The sequence below is a fragment of the Balearica regulorum genome, chromosome 1 (assembly GCF_011004875.1).
Source record: "Balearica regulorum gibbericeps isolate bBalReg1 chromosome 1, bBalReg1.pri, whole genome shotgun sequence".
Classification (NCBI taxonomy): domain Eukaryota; kingdom Metazoa; phylum Chordata; class Aves; order Gruiformes; family Gruidae; genus Balearica; species Balearica regulorum.
The window spans coordinates 83066335-83078277 of NC_046184.1; the positions used below are offsets into that span (position 1 = coordinate 83066335).

Genomic DNA, 11943 nt, shown 5'->3' on the forward strand with positions numbered 1-11943 from the left:
CTGGGTACAGGGTGAGAATTTTCAGAGGAGCAGTTATATTTTCAGTGACAGGTCAAAGAAAAAGATGTGGAAGAAAGAAGAGGAACAGGATTAGTGCAGGGAGCTAGAAGAGGTTCCTTTTTAAGCCATTTGATTTTTTTGTTTTGTTTTGTTTAAATTGCATTTTCCCTTGTCTATTAAAGGTTCTCCTTCCCTGACAAGCATCCCACAGCTTTACAGTCTTGGGAACAGAGCCTAAGGTGAGCAGCGGGAAGTTGCTGAGGTGGGGAACCCAAGTTGAATTGGTGAGGAAAGGATAAGGTTACTGTGTCACAGCCGTACCTGTAGGAACAAGTACACCATTAAGACTCAAATGACCTGAGAGGAAGCAGAAAACGATGTAAACCAAGCAGCATTCAGCCAAAATTTTTCCTGGTCTTCATAGAGGTGTGGGGCTTAGCCACTGTCTCCTGTCCCTCAAATTCCCTGAAGATCTTTCATCTCCTAGGCTGAGAGCACACAGTGGGAAGGGAACCTGGGAACCATCCGTGCCTCCCAGGGCACCCGGGCACTTGCCTAGGTGTGTCTGGCCAGCATCACCTTTCCAAGGGCAACCTGCAATACTGGGAGAAGAAACTAGCCTGTGTCTGAAGGGGTGTCTTGTGAGCTGGCTGCCTGTAGCCTTTTCGTAGCCTCTGCAGATGACTCCTTGCCAGATCGTTTATGTTTCTGTTTTGCTGGGGCTAGGCTGGTTTACATCAGCTGCTGGTTTGTCCTGTTGTTTCCAGTCACTGCGTGTGGGCTGTGTATCTTGTCCCGTTCCCACTTCCGCCTACGGTGGCTGGCCTTCAGAGCTGTAAACAAGACTTCTATGGCAGAGAGAAACATTGCTTAACCCGCCAGTGAAATGTACCCCTCTCTCAGGTGAAACGTGGCATGTACGCAGGGCAATGATACGCAAGAATTTATGATGACTGGTAGGCAAAGGGAGTTATTATGGGGGAGCGTAGGCAGCCAAAGCACAAATGCAGAGAATGGCATTGAGCCAGCGTGGTGGTGCTGATGCTCCTACGCTCCTGAGAAGCGCTACCAGCAATCAGAGCCTTGAAGGCTTGTCCACTTGGCAATATCATGCCGGTATGGATTAAACAGCACACTTGAACCAAAAAGCAAGGGGCATATTCCCAGCTATTGGTTTCTAATACTTTAGTTTGGGTTCCCAGACTGGGAGAGGTCTGCAATCACATAGCAGAAGGACTGATTAAGTGGCAGCTTGGAAGTGGGGGGGACAGAATGCAAATCTTACCAAATCACTGAAATGTAGCAGGGTTTCCAAAGTGCTCAACTTTGAGGCATAGTGAGGCAAAAAACCTTCAGGGATGGTTCCAGGAAGCTGCTCTGCCAAGTTAGTGCCAAGCAAGAAGAAAAAGCCATTTAAAAAAAAGCCTTACTTATTTAATGAAGTAAGGGATATGCATGGGCATTCACACACTGAAGAGTATTACCAACAGGAGAGCAGCACTAGAGCCTCCCCAGGTAAAAAGCATTGGAATTTAGACAGGTGACTATGACAGCTCATCTTTAATTGGGTTAGAGTTTTATTTTCCTTCTCTTCTGTGAAACTCCCAGCCTCTCCACAACAAGCATGATGTTCTTATGACTTCCCAGGAAAGAAGTCTTAAGAACACAAAAGTCTACCACAATTTTAAGTGTACCAATATGTCTTCTGGTTCTGGAGGTCAAAAAAACCTGTTTGAGTGTGTGTGTATTTTTAATACAGAGGCTCTGAATCAAGGAAAACCCAAATGTTAAGAGGGATTTGGAGTCAAAACACTACCAAAAATGTATAAAAGTTTATTTTATGAATACATTAGACTATTGTGCGCAGCACATACATATAAAAATAGAAGCAATTTCACAAACAATTGATTGGACAGTTTTGTGTTTCTTGCAAATTTACAGTCTCAATCGTGAGTCCATATTGAGTCAGAATATGAGGTATATTTTAGTGAAAAAAAAGTGAGAACTTTGGCACCATTTTACTGTGCAAAATAAAATCTTGGAATTGAAATAGTTATTGAGGTATACAAAAAATACTCTGCTTTTCCACTGTGTGTGTGTCTGCATCTCTGCATGTTTGGGGAAAATTCAATTATTTAAGAGCATGTTTAATTCTAGTCAAGACTGTTTTCTAACAGAGGTGGATTAGGTCTTAAATTATTATGGGATTTGCCCATGGAAGAAGAAACCTTGAAAATAGGTTCAACTCCACAGGAGAATCTCATGTGCAAAATATGGGCAAGACAGGCTGGTGTGAGGCATTCACAGCAATGCTATCAGAGCTTGTAGCCCATTTCATGACTCCAAGTTAACGCACACTGAGATGAGATATACTCTGAAAGGGACCACCACAAGAACTGTCAATAATAAGTTCCTAATTTGGCCCTGATTTGGGAAACTCCTTTACTTTCATGAGTTTTCTTTGCGTAGTCACATATCCATGGAACTATTCTTTAGAAGAAAGTTTTGCTTGCAAGTTTGCCAGACTATGCCCATATTCTCTCCATAGTCTCCATATCGTGTACCTTCAGTTTAGAAATGGTTTGGGTTTGGTTTGGTTTTTTTTCTCTGTGCCAGCTCAACAAATTTATCCTGAGGTGTGTAAAATGAGTGATGGTCTTCCTAAATCCTTCTTCTCCCATGCAGATGATAATGGCTTGAGGAGGAGGAGGTGGAATTTAGGTAATCAAGCATGGGCAGAACAGGATCAGGCCATTTCCCAGGCAAGTGGTGTAACTTCTTGGACACTGTCACAGTGCATTCTGTTACTGTGAGCTGCCCCTAGACTGCTTGCACATCTGCAGCAATGTGTCAACATGTGCCTTGACTCCTCTCTTGAACGTAGCCATGCATTCACTTAAGAAGTACATCTGTCGAAGTATCATATCCAACTAGTCTAACACTCCACAAGGCATCGGTACTGCGCTATTTGCGCTGGAGGGGTTTCCTGCCACAGGCATCACTCCTGACAATGGCATCCTTCATCGTCACTTCTGACAATGATGTGATTCACTCTCATATTCGTCAGGATTCCTGACACTGGGAAACCTTTTTTTATTTCAGTGTTGACTTCTCTGATTGGCATTGATATGTAATAAGGAAAAAGCAGTAGTGTAAAGAGTAACTCAGCAGAGTGACTAGTGGGGCTTTCCAAATGCCCACCAAAACTGCATCCGCAAGGGTCTGCAGTTTTTAAGAACAAGCTCAGCCCAGCAGGCTGCATCCAAATACTCATCTTGTGACCTGGTCTACAGTTTGTTCTCACTGTTGACCAGTGTGTGCAAAATGGAGTCAGTGAGTCTGATTCTCACCTTTTATGCCAGCTATCCCATTATTTATCAGTACTGGCAACAATAAATTACTCTAGACTGCATTGGTTTAAGAGTGAACAGACTTCATCCTATCCTAAGGACTTTGGTTTAAGCTGTAATCAGAAACAAACTTGTGTGTCAGCATTCAAACTATGATTTCTTCTGTGTCTGTGTACTCTTCCATATTTCTTCAAACTTCATTTCAAAGACAATTAGGAATATAACACAGGGATACAGGTTGCTGGCTAATGTATTTCAGCACAGCAGTACTCTTCCTGTCTGTACCTCTAGGGACTCTAGGTGGATGTAACCATCTGATATTCTCCAAACTTTTCTCTGACCCACTCTCCCCATTCAAAACAACCTGCTTTTTCTCTTTAAATGCACATTTTTCCAAAGCAAACCGCTGCACACATTGTGGATGAACAACGTGTGCCAACTTGGCTTCTCTCTACATACTGCAAAACCAGAAAATGAAGAGTAACTCCTTTCCTTCGTCATATCCAAAGCATCCCGTTCATGTACTGTAAGCAGTATTCCATTCTTTTTTCTCTTCATTTACACTGTGGTCACCACTTACATTTGAGCAAAACAAATTCAAGTATAAATCACACAAAAGTAGCTGGAAAACTGTATCGTGTTCACAAAACAATTGCCTTGACAATTTTTCAGAAAGTATGGCTGTAGATACATCCTTGTAGGTGTGCTCTTTGGGCCAAATCTTCTGCAGCTACAAACTGATAGTCTTACCAGGCTGGTTTACTCCAGCTGAGGATCTGGCCCTCACAGTGTTTTTCATGCATGTCAAAAGGCTCAAATTCATCATGAATAGACACCCCCTGCAAATAGAATGGCATGTCAAGGCTGGACATAGCCATATTTTGTCTGGACGTGGGAGATTATCTTGCACTCAGATGTTCACTTCTGCAGCAGCATGGTCCATCTATGCTGAAAATGCTCATGCTCGGACATTGCATTGAATCTAGTTTCAAATTTAAGAGCATGCCATCAATGCAGGAATCCCAAGGCTTCTGGTAACTGACATTTATAGTGACTATTGACTTAGGGCCTCTTAAAATACTCTTTCAAAGGCACAGAGAATGTAGCTTCATTGGTGATCTGAAAAAAGGTTGTGAAAATAGTAAGGCAAGGTTATGCGCTATTTGTATGGCTTCTAGGAGAGCTTTGGAGAGTATTTCATAAAGCTTGCTGTGTTGTCTTTGAAACTGATGCTTTGCAAGTGACAGAAATTGGAATTATGGCACAAATTCCTCTGCCTCAACACAGTAAGGTGTGCTTGTATAAACTTCTTCCTCAGTGAGGTATGATAGAGAAGAACCAAAAATACTTAAAGCAGTAAATAGAAGATAATTCAAAACAGAGAAATTTTCTAAAATAACCCTTTGCTGGAAGACTTTATGAATTTCACACATTTTATAAAATGCATCCTGCAGGCTGGTTCTAGTTCTTAGAGATTAACAAGGTTAAGCCTAAATGAAATACAGTGCCTTTAAATATTTATGTTCTTTCACGTGTGTACATGTAATTACATAGACACACACTCACATATCCCATGTCTATATATATACATGTGTATCTATATTAAAGCTGTACACATCTATATTTGAGGTGGGTCTACACTAAGCTCACAAAATGCCAAGGGGTCAGCATTTAAAATCCTCAGCTTCAAATATACTTTGCATTTGGGACCCATCTCTGATTTATCCCATGGCCCCTTCTATGGGAAATTGATTGTAGGTCTTCATTTTGCCAACGGGTCCATGTGAGGAGGCCCTTGAGAATCCCTTCAGAGACAGAGAAGCTCTGGGGGTAGACAGTCTGCTTGTGTGGAAATGGTTGTGGAGTTGGCACCCTAGTGATGAAAACAGATTGAGGACTTTACGAGACAGGACACAGTGTGTAGAAGGGGAGGTGCGGGCAGATATTCAGATGGAGTGAACTGCTTGAAGCTCTGGTGAAGCAAAGTCATCTGATGATTTGGCCCATGATATGTAAACAACTCACTATGAAAGGTTATTATCTGAGGTAATTAATTAGTAAATAACCTATGATTGATTAGATGATTATCCACAGCCATTCTGTGTCTTCCAAATACTTCCTCTGCACTCCAGCTTGCATTTTTTCTCTGTTCAGCACCAAAGGAGGCACATGGCCATGTATAATTTGTTCAGAGTAGAAGAGAAGCAGCATAGTATTACATATGCTGTGTGATGAATCTAGTACAAATATTTTTATCCAAATATACACATACATATATAGATTTTTTTTTCAGTGAACAGTATAAATACTTTACCTGGGAGATTATTCCCATGTGCAAAATGAAACAGTTTCTCCTGGGATGTAATCTTCTGCTTTGCTTATGTTCATATTCTCGGTAAAAAGTGGGTCACTGTCATAGCAGGAGAAACCTTGTTTCCTCTCTTCACTCTCCCATGCTTGCTGAGTGCTATGTAAGCACCACGATAAGCATTTGATTCGTATGCATTGTAGTTATTGGGCAGCAAGATTTCTTTAAATTTGCACTCGTCTTGGAAAGCAGCCTAAAACATAGGAAGGGGTGGGGGGAAGAACAAAGCAGGTACAATAAATATTTCACAAAGACCCAAGTCCTTTTTCTTACTAGTGGTTTTACAGAAGAACTTGTTGCAGTCTGCAACAGGTGGTGCCGGGGTGACTGCATCCAACAATAAATCTCCCTCTTCAGTGCTAATTTGGTGTCAGATGAACTCAGATGCCACCTGTCCAGATAATGGACTGTGTACTTCCTGTGACAGATCAAGTTAATTCATCATAAATCATGGATTTCTTCATTTTATTTGCAAGCTATCATTTCTGTCAGCATTGTGCCCTTTTGCCCGAATGATGTAGCTTTATTTCACAACTCTCCTTTGCAAGAGGTCCTGTAATTTATAAAAGAATGATATGCTGGCTCACCAAACCATCAGTTCTCTTACAAAGAGCAATGTCCAGGGAGAACTATTTGCTTGAATAAGGCATTTGAATAAGACCTCAGATCAGCAGTAAATATTTTCTTTTTTTTTTTTTTTTAAATCATTAGTGATATTTTATTTAACTGATAGTGAGAAGTGCAGCAGGAAAACAGTTTTATATTTCTTTTTGTCACGTCACATATATCCAATGAGAGGGAGTTATGGGGGAGAGGAGGTGCAAGGAAAAGCAGGAGACAAACACAGACCACGGAGAAAGTTAAAAGAGATAGCAGAATAATTCCCTGACATCAAATGTCTGGCACATGAGACACCACCAGTGCTGTTCTATTCAGACGTCTTTGTAATAACACCATTCAAAGTTTGTAAGAGTTTAACTTAGGATATTGCATTGTGCAAAGGAAAAGGCACATTTCTTACAGCTTTTACAAATGTCTTTGAAAAACTGGATTGAACTGGGAAAAAAAAAATAATCAAAGGGAGCGCTGAAGCCAGAACCTGCATTTCTTTAGAAAGACCTAGTCAAGCAAAGCAGTTGGGCTTGTGGCACTTTTTAGGTGATTGACACCAGACATGAACCTTAAAATGTGCCATTCATTACCTGTGTGAGAAGGAGTCTGTCAGGTTAGTAATGGCTATGGGTCCTTCACAATATTTGGTATTTTATTAAGCAACTGAAATGATTTGTTGAAATTAGAGCTGTTCCAAAGGAAACGACTTTGTTGTTTCTTGACAAAAAAAGATGAACGCAATCGGTGCCATTCGTTGCTTTGAGATGGGCTGCTTTTGCCTATTGCCCGGAGCCAGCCTCTTTCAAACGTGCTTCCTAACAAGCGCCTTTTCTGCTAAATGTCGAGCCTGGAGACGCCTTGCTCAGGCCTCAGAGATTAAATTGCATTTAGACAGTACAGCTAGCACTTTCTAGATGAGGATGATGGTGATGGTGTTTCAGTATGACTTGCATACCACTGTTTATAGCTATTATTGCTTTCTCACCCTTTGGGACTGATCTCACAAAAGCAGTCCTTAAAATAACCCCAGGGACATATGTTGACTTTGTAGGGTAGACTTCCTATTTATTCTTCATGGTGGGGTTGTTTTTGGTAGGGTGAGGCATGTGGTCATGATTTTACTAACGGTAGCTAGCATAGATAGCTCTAATTGTACCTCTCCTGCACACACCTGTATGCACACACATACGCGTGCAATCAATCACATACACACGCACGCACTCATGGACACACACACACACACTTTACCTCCGAGGGGTTTTGCAGAACGCACCCTTTTGTTTTACATACCATGCAATGCAAAACGGAAACAGCAGGGTTCGGTCTTACTAGAATGTGTTTGCAGTGCTGAGCCCTTAGAAGAAGCCATCTAATTAATCCATAGTATTTGCAGAATACATTCATTTTCCCTGTACAGTCTTATTGGAAAGCTTTAAAATAACAGACCTCTAACAGCCATGCTGCTTATTGCACTAAGTAACACTGATGACAAGGGGCTGGGCAAGCTCCCTGTAGTTGGAAGGCTATTTTCTCTGCTTGTAATCAGAGATTTCCAGGAGGGAAAAAAAAAACCCAAACACCCCAAAAAACTCCAAAAGCAAAACACAAAAGTTTTGCAGCCTTTGTTTAAGCCTTGAAAAGCTATTTGCACTTGTACTCACCGTTCCATATAGCTTCCCCTTGTTGTTCATTGCGATGAAGAGAGCACTTTTCACACCAAACAGGCTAACAACACCTCTCTCTACAGTGGATATTTCAAAGAGACCTAAAAAATAAGAAGGTCAATTGAAGTATTATCACAGAATTTATAGCTAATCAAAGGCAATTCAGATATAATTGAATTATTTTAAAATCCTAACAAACTTGTCATATTTTCTTTATTAGAATTATCTCTCTAGTCCAGCATAATAAAAGCACACAGAGAAGATCTTGTTTTTTCTTACATGTCATAGGATTTTAAAATAATTATTCTGGAATTGCAGTCACATGCTGTACAATCCTTTGCTCTAGCAAATTCTTTTGATCTATCAAACTCTGTTGGGCTTTCTAATATGTAAATTAGTTTTATATAATATGCTATAATTACAAAGCATTTTTACTGAGCTTTAGAGAAGTGTGGCTTGCATTTTGAAGTCCCTCATGATACCTTAGTGGCAAAAGGTTTTAGCAAATGCCCTCTACAGGAAATTCAAATCCATAGGGCTAATGCTTTTCTTTTAATCCCACGGTTACAGAACAGCAGCCATAAGAACAAGCAAACCAGGAACAGCAAGTCTCTTCCATGACCGAGTGTCAGCTAGGATTCAAAACCCATGCTTTGGCACTCTGAGCTCAGCAACAACCTCCCGAACTCAAAAGGCAAATGAGAACGTGAGGAGTGAGCAAATGCAGCAGTGAGACAGTTTTCAAACTGGTTTGTCTTTTCTCATCCGTGCAGTAAAGCAGAATAAAAATAAATTGTATCTAAATTTGTTTAAGCATTTGTGACATGTTTCAGCCTGGAAGGTTCTAATGTTTATTGATCCCAGAGACTCTTAAAAGGCAACAGATGTAGCACAGATTAATAATATCAAGTAATAACATTTGCATTCTATGAAGGGTAATTACTAGAGTTCACAGCAATTAAGTGACATCTATTCTATTTCATTTCTGGATGCAACTCACTGTATTGGTTTTCATTGTGAACTCCGCTTATCCTTCCGTCTGGGAGGATTTGAAGGTGAAACCCGATGCCCACGTTGCAGTAAAGCCTCCGCTGCCTCTTGATTCCTAGCAAATAGTCACTCTCCCAGTTCACATCTGACTTCTCCCCTGACATCCCAGCAATGGACCTGGACAACAGAGATTGCCATCCTCTTTCCAGCAATGTGCCATTACTTCTGCTTACAACTGGATGTGTTGAAGCAATCCCAGCTAAAAAACCCAGGAGAATGAAAGCAGGCAACGTCCAGTGAGTGCTGGCTTCGCAGGACATAGTGATGAGAAGTCTTTGTGCAGTGGCCATCCGGTTCACCTCCTGGGCACGTGGTCAGAATTAATGGCCCTAAAAATACCGCCCTTCTTGTTTTTCTCCCTTCAGCATGGTGGCAGAGGCTTATTTTTGGAAAGCAAACAGAGATTGCTGACATGAAACTAAAGCCTGATAGCAGTTGGGTTGGAAGCAGAGACAGGCCGGCAGGACTCAAACTGGTGGGGACCATGTTTTGTAGATCCTGCTCTCCCAAGGGCAGCCTCAGTTATATTTGATTGACCCATCTTTATAGCACAGAGACTGTCCCTCCCCACATCATCACTCTGACATCAACAGCTTGCCAAAGGTAAGCCTGCCACAGCTGTAACACTAACCTGCCGTCCTCCCAGGCTGGCCGAGGTCTGATGAATGCTGTCACCCAAGACCGGAGGCAGGAGTGGGGTTTCATTGGCTGTTGAAAGCAAAGGAGTCAAATTGGTCGGGCAGTCGGAGGACTCACAGGCGGCTTCCTTATTTAGAGAAGAAGGTGTAAAAACAGTTACGGACCTCATCAGCCAGCAATGAAAACTTTGCGGTCACTTCCTTGGTGTCACAATCACTGGGTGTACGTCAGGGCAGCTCACTATTTGGGGAGAATTGGCTTGAAGCGGCCATTTCTCTTTTTGTACCTACCCAACAAATCCAAGGTACCTCTTACTTACAGCGGCCCAGGTGCTAACAGCTTGTCTGTATCTCTAAAAGGAGTGCTGCTGGCGGGTTAACACAGAGGTGAGCCATGTTGAAGGGAGAGGAAGCCCCGGGGCTTGTTGCTACTGTTTTTGTGCAAGCACATTTCTGCTGCTTGCAGCAGCAGCAGCAATTCTGCTGAGCAGGGCGCGCAGGCTGCAGCACTGGTCTTGCAGTTACACGTAGCTGGGGACGTTGATACGTTCTTAAGTGTTCATGTTTTCCACTGAGGTGATCACATTTATCTGGGGAGGGTGTGTGCCTCCCACTGTGATCCGTGGGATCCGTGCTGGTTTAGGGTTCTGGTCTTTTGAATACTCTTGCAGGGGTATTTGTATTTGCAAGACAAAGGCTTAGGTAATGCATTAAAGAACAGGGAAAAGGGAAACGGCCACACCTCCCTACTGTGTCACTGTCTCTTTTCCTCAAGCCCAAATAGTCTCCTTTTTTTTTTTCTTTTTTTTTTTTTTAAATAATGTATGAGCATCTTACTTTTCCTCTCCTTCCATTTGCTCAGACTGTCTTACTTGTTTCCCCTCATTTTGCACTGATGCTGTTTCAGCTTTTTTGGAGCCGGACAGATTAGACTTTTATCTTAATTAGTTTCACAGGAATTATTAACACATTAGTGGGAGGAAAATGGCTGAGATTTATGCAAATATCTTTTTATCTTTGCCAATATGTCTGGCAGCCTTTCACAGCACAGAACTTGGGTCGTCTATGTCATTTGAGATGTCTGCAAATTAATAAGGAGAGTACCTGGAAGCGTAATTGAACTGAGCACACCAGGCATGACATACAGTTTCACATTAACAGGGGTGTAACATGAGGCCTCGGATACTGCAGACGCTCAAGCAAGAGCACTGTGAGCGAAGGGAAGATGATGGCAGCCCGGAGGCAGGTGAGCAGTTAGATTCAATGACGTATGGAACACTGATTATTCTTGAGAGAGGCTCAGCTATAAAAAGATTGGGAATCACTGGACTAGACCCTGGTTTAGGTGCCAGAAGACATTTCAGAGGTTCTCTGCCTTTGTCGAAGCAGCACTTGGGTTATCTTCTGCCTTTTGCTTGCAGTGAAAATCTTCAGTCCCTTTTCTCTGCTGCCTTCTACTTAATCTCATGATTTTTCAGCTATGCAAAGTGCATATATATATTTTTAGCAAGGAATAATACTAGTATTTTACAGCCCATCAGGATAACTGCAGTGTCTTTATGAGAGGCCAGCACTGGGGGGAAACAAAGCAGAGTAACTGTTATAGGGATGGAGAATTAATTTCCTAGGTTGTCTTTACTGAAATCATCTGGCCCTCATAAGACAGAGAGTCTTGGTGTCTGGCCTAAGACAAAATAATGTGCAGCTGAGAGATGAAGTGTATACCGTAGTCTTGTACTGCTCAGCAAGTCTGCATCAGAGCTTAAATGAGTCTTGAACCATCCTGATCTGTGGCCAGCTCTGAAGATAAACTGCCGTGTGAGTTCTGGAGCTTCTGATTCAATTAGCCAAGCCTTGTCTCCTCCAAAAGATGTCTCATTCTGGTTAAACTTTTCCTCTTGGCCCATGAAGTAGATGTCTCTGAAAACATACTGTAACCTTTTGATTTTCAGATGGAATGTTTTCCTGGCTTCACGTGCCTGGTGAAATTTGGAAGGCATCAAGGGAGACACCAATAGCATTTGCACTAAAATTAATCCTATGAACTCCAAAATGGTAAATATTTACTTCAGCAATCAACCTCTGCTGACTCAAAATCTTAAGACCCAGGATGACAGTGCTTACCACCTAATTAGAGTAACAAGTTTTCATTGTCAGTATTTTAGTACAATATTAAAATAACCCCCCTTTGGAACACAGCAGTACGGATCCACTTTCAGATAGTCTAGGAAAAACCATGCAGCTGGGCAGTAATGTGATAT

The 11943-nt window shown here is 41.8% G+C and overlaps 1 protein-coding gene across 1 annotated transcript; it reads right to left on the reverse strand.

Annotated features, from left to right (window-relative positions):
- Nucleotides 1-1875: 1875 nt before the first annotated feature.
- Nucleotides 1876-11304, reverse strand: FGF6 (fibroblast growth factor 6). Its single transcript, XM_010302379.2, has 3 exons — nucleotides 8995-11304; nucleotides 7992-8095; nucleotides 1876-5911 (listed from the first exon to the last, which is right to left on the reverse strand). Exons 1-3 carry the CDS (start codon nucleotides 9332-9334, stop codon nucleotides 5735-5737), a joined length of 621 nt encoding a protein of 206 aa, XP_010300681.2. The 5' UTR covers nucleotides 9335-11304; the 3' UTR covers nucleotides 1876-5734.
- Between the last annotated feature and the right edge of the window lie 639 nt (nucleotides 11305-11943).

Excerpts from the sequence above, each read along its gene's own strand:
- FGF6 (XM_010302379.2), bottom strand. The coding sequence starts at position 9,334 with ATGGCCACTGCACAAAGACTTCTCATCACTATGTCCTGCGAAGCCAGC. Across the intron at positions 8,096-8,994 it reads TCACAATGAAAACCAATACA|GTCTCTTTGAAATATCCACT; the intron begins GTGAGTTGCATC and ends CTTATTTTTTAG. Across the intron at positions 5,912-7,991 it reads AGGGGAAGCTATATGGAACG|GCTGCTTTCCAAGACGAGTG; the intron begins GTGAGTACAAGT and ends CCTATGTTTTAG.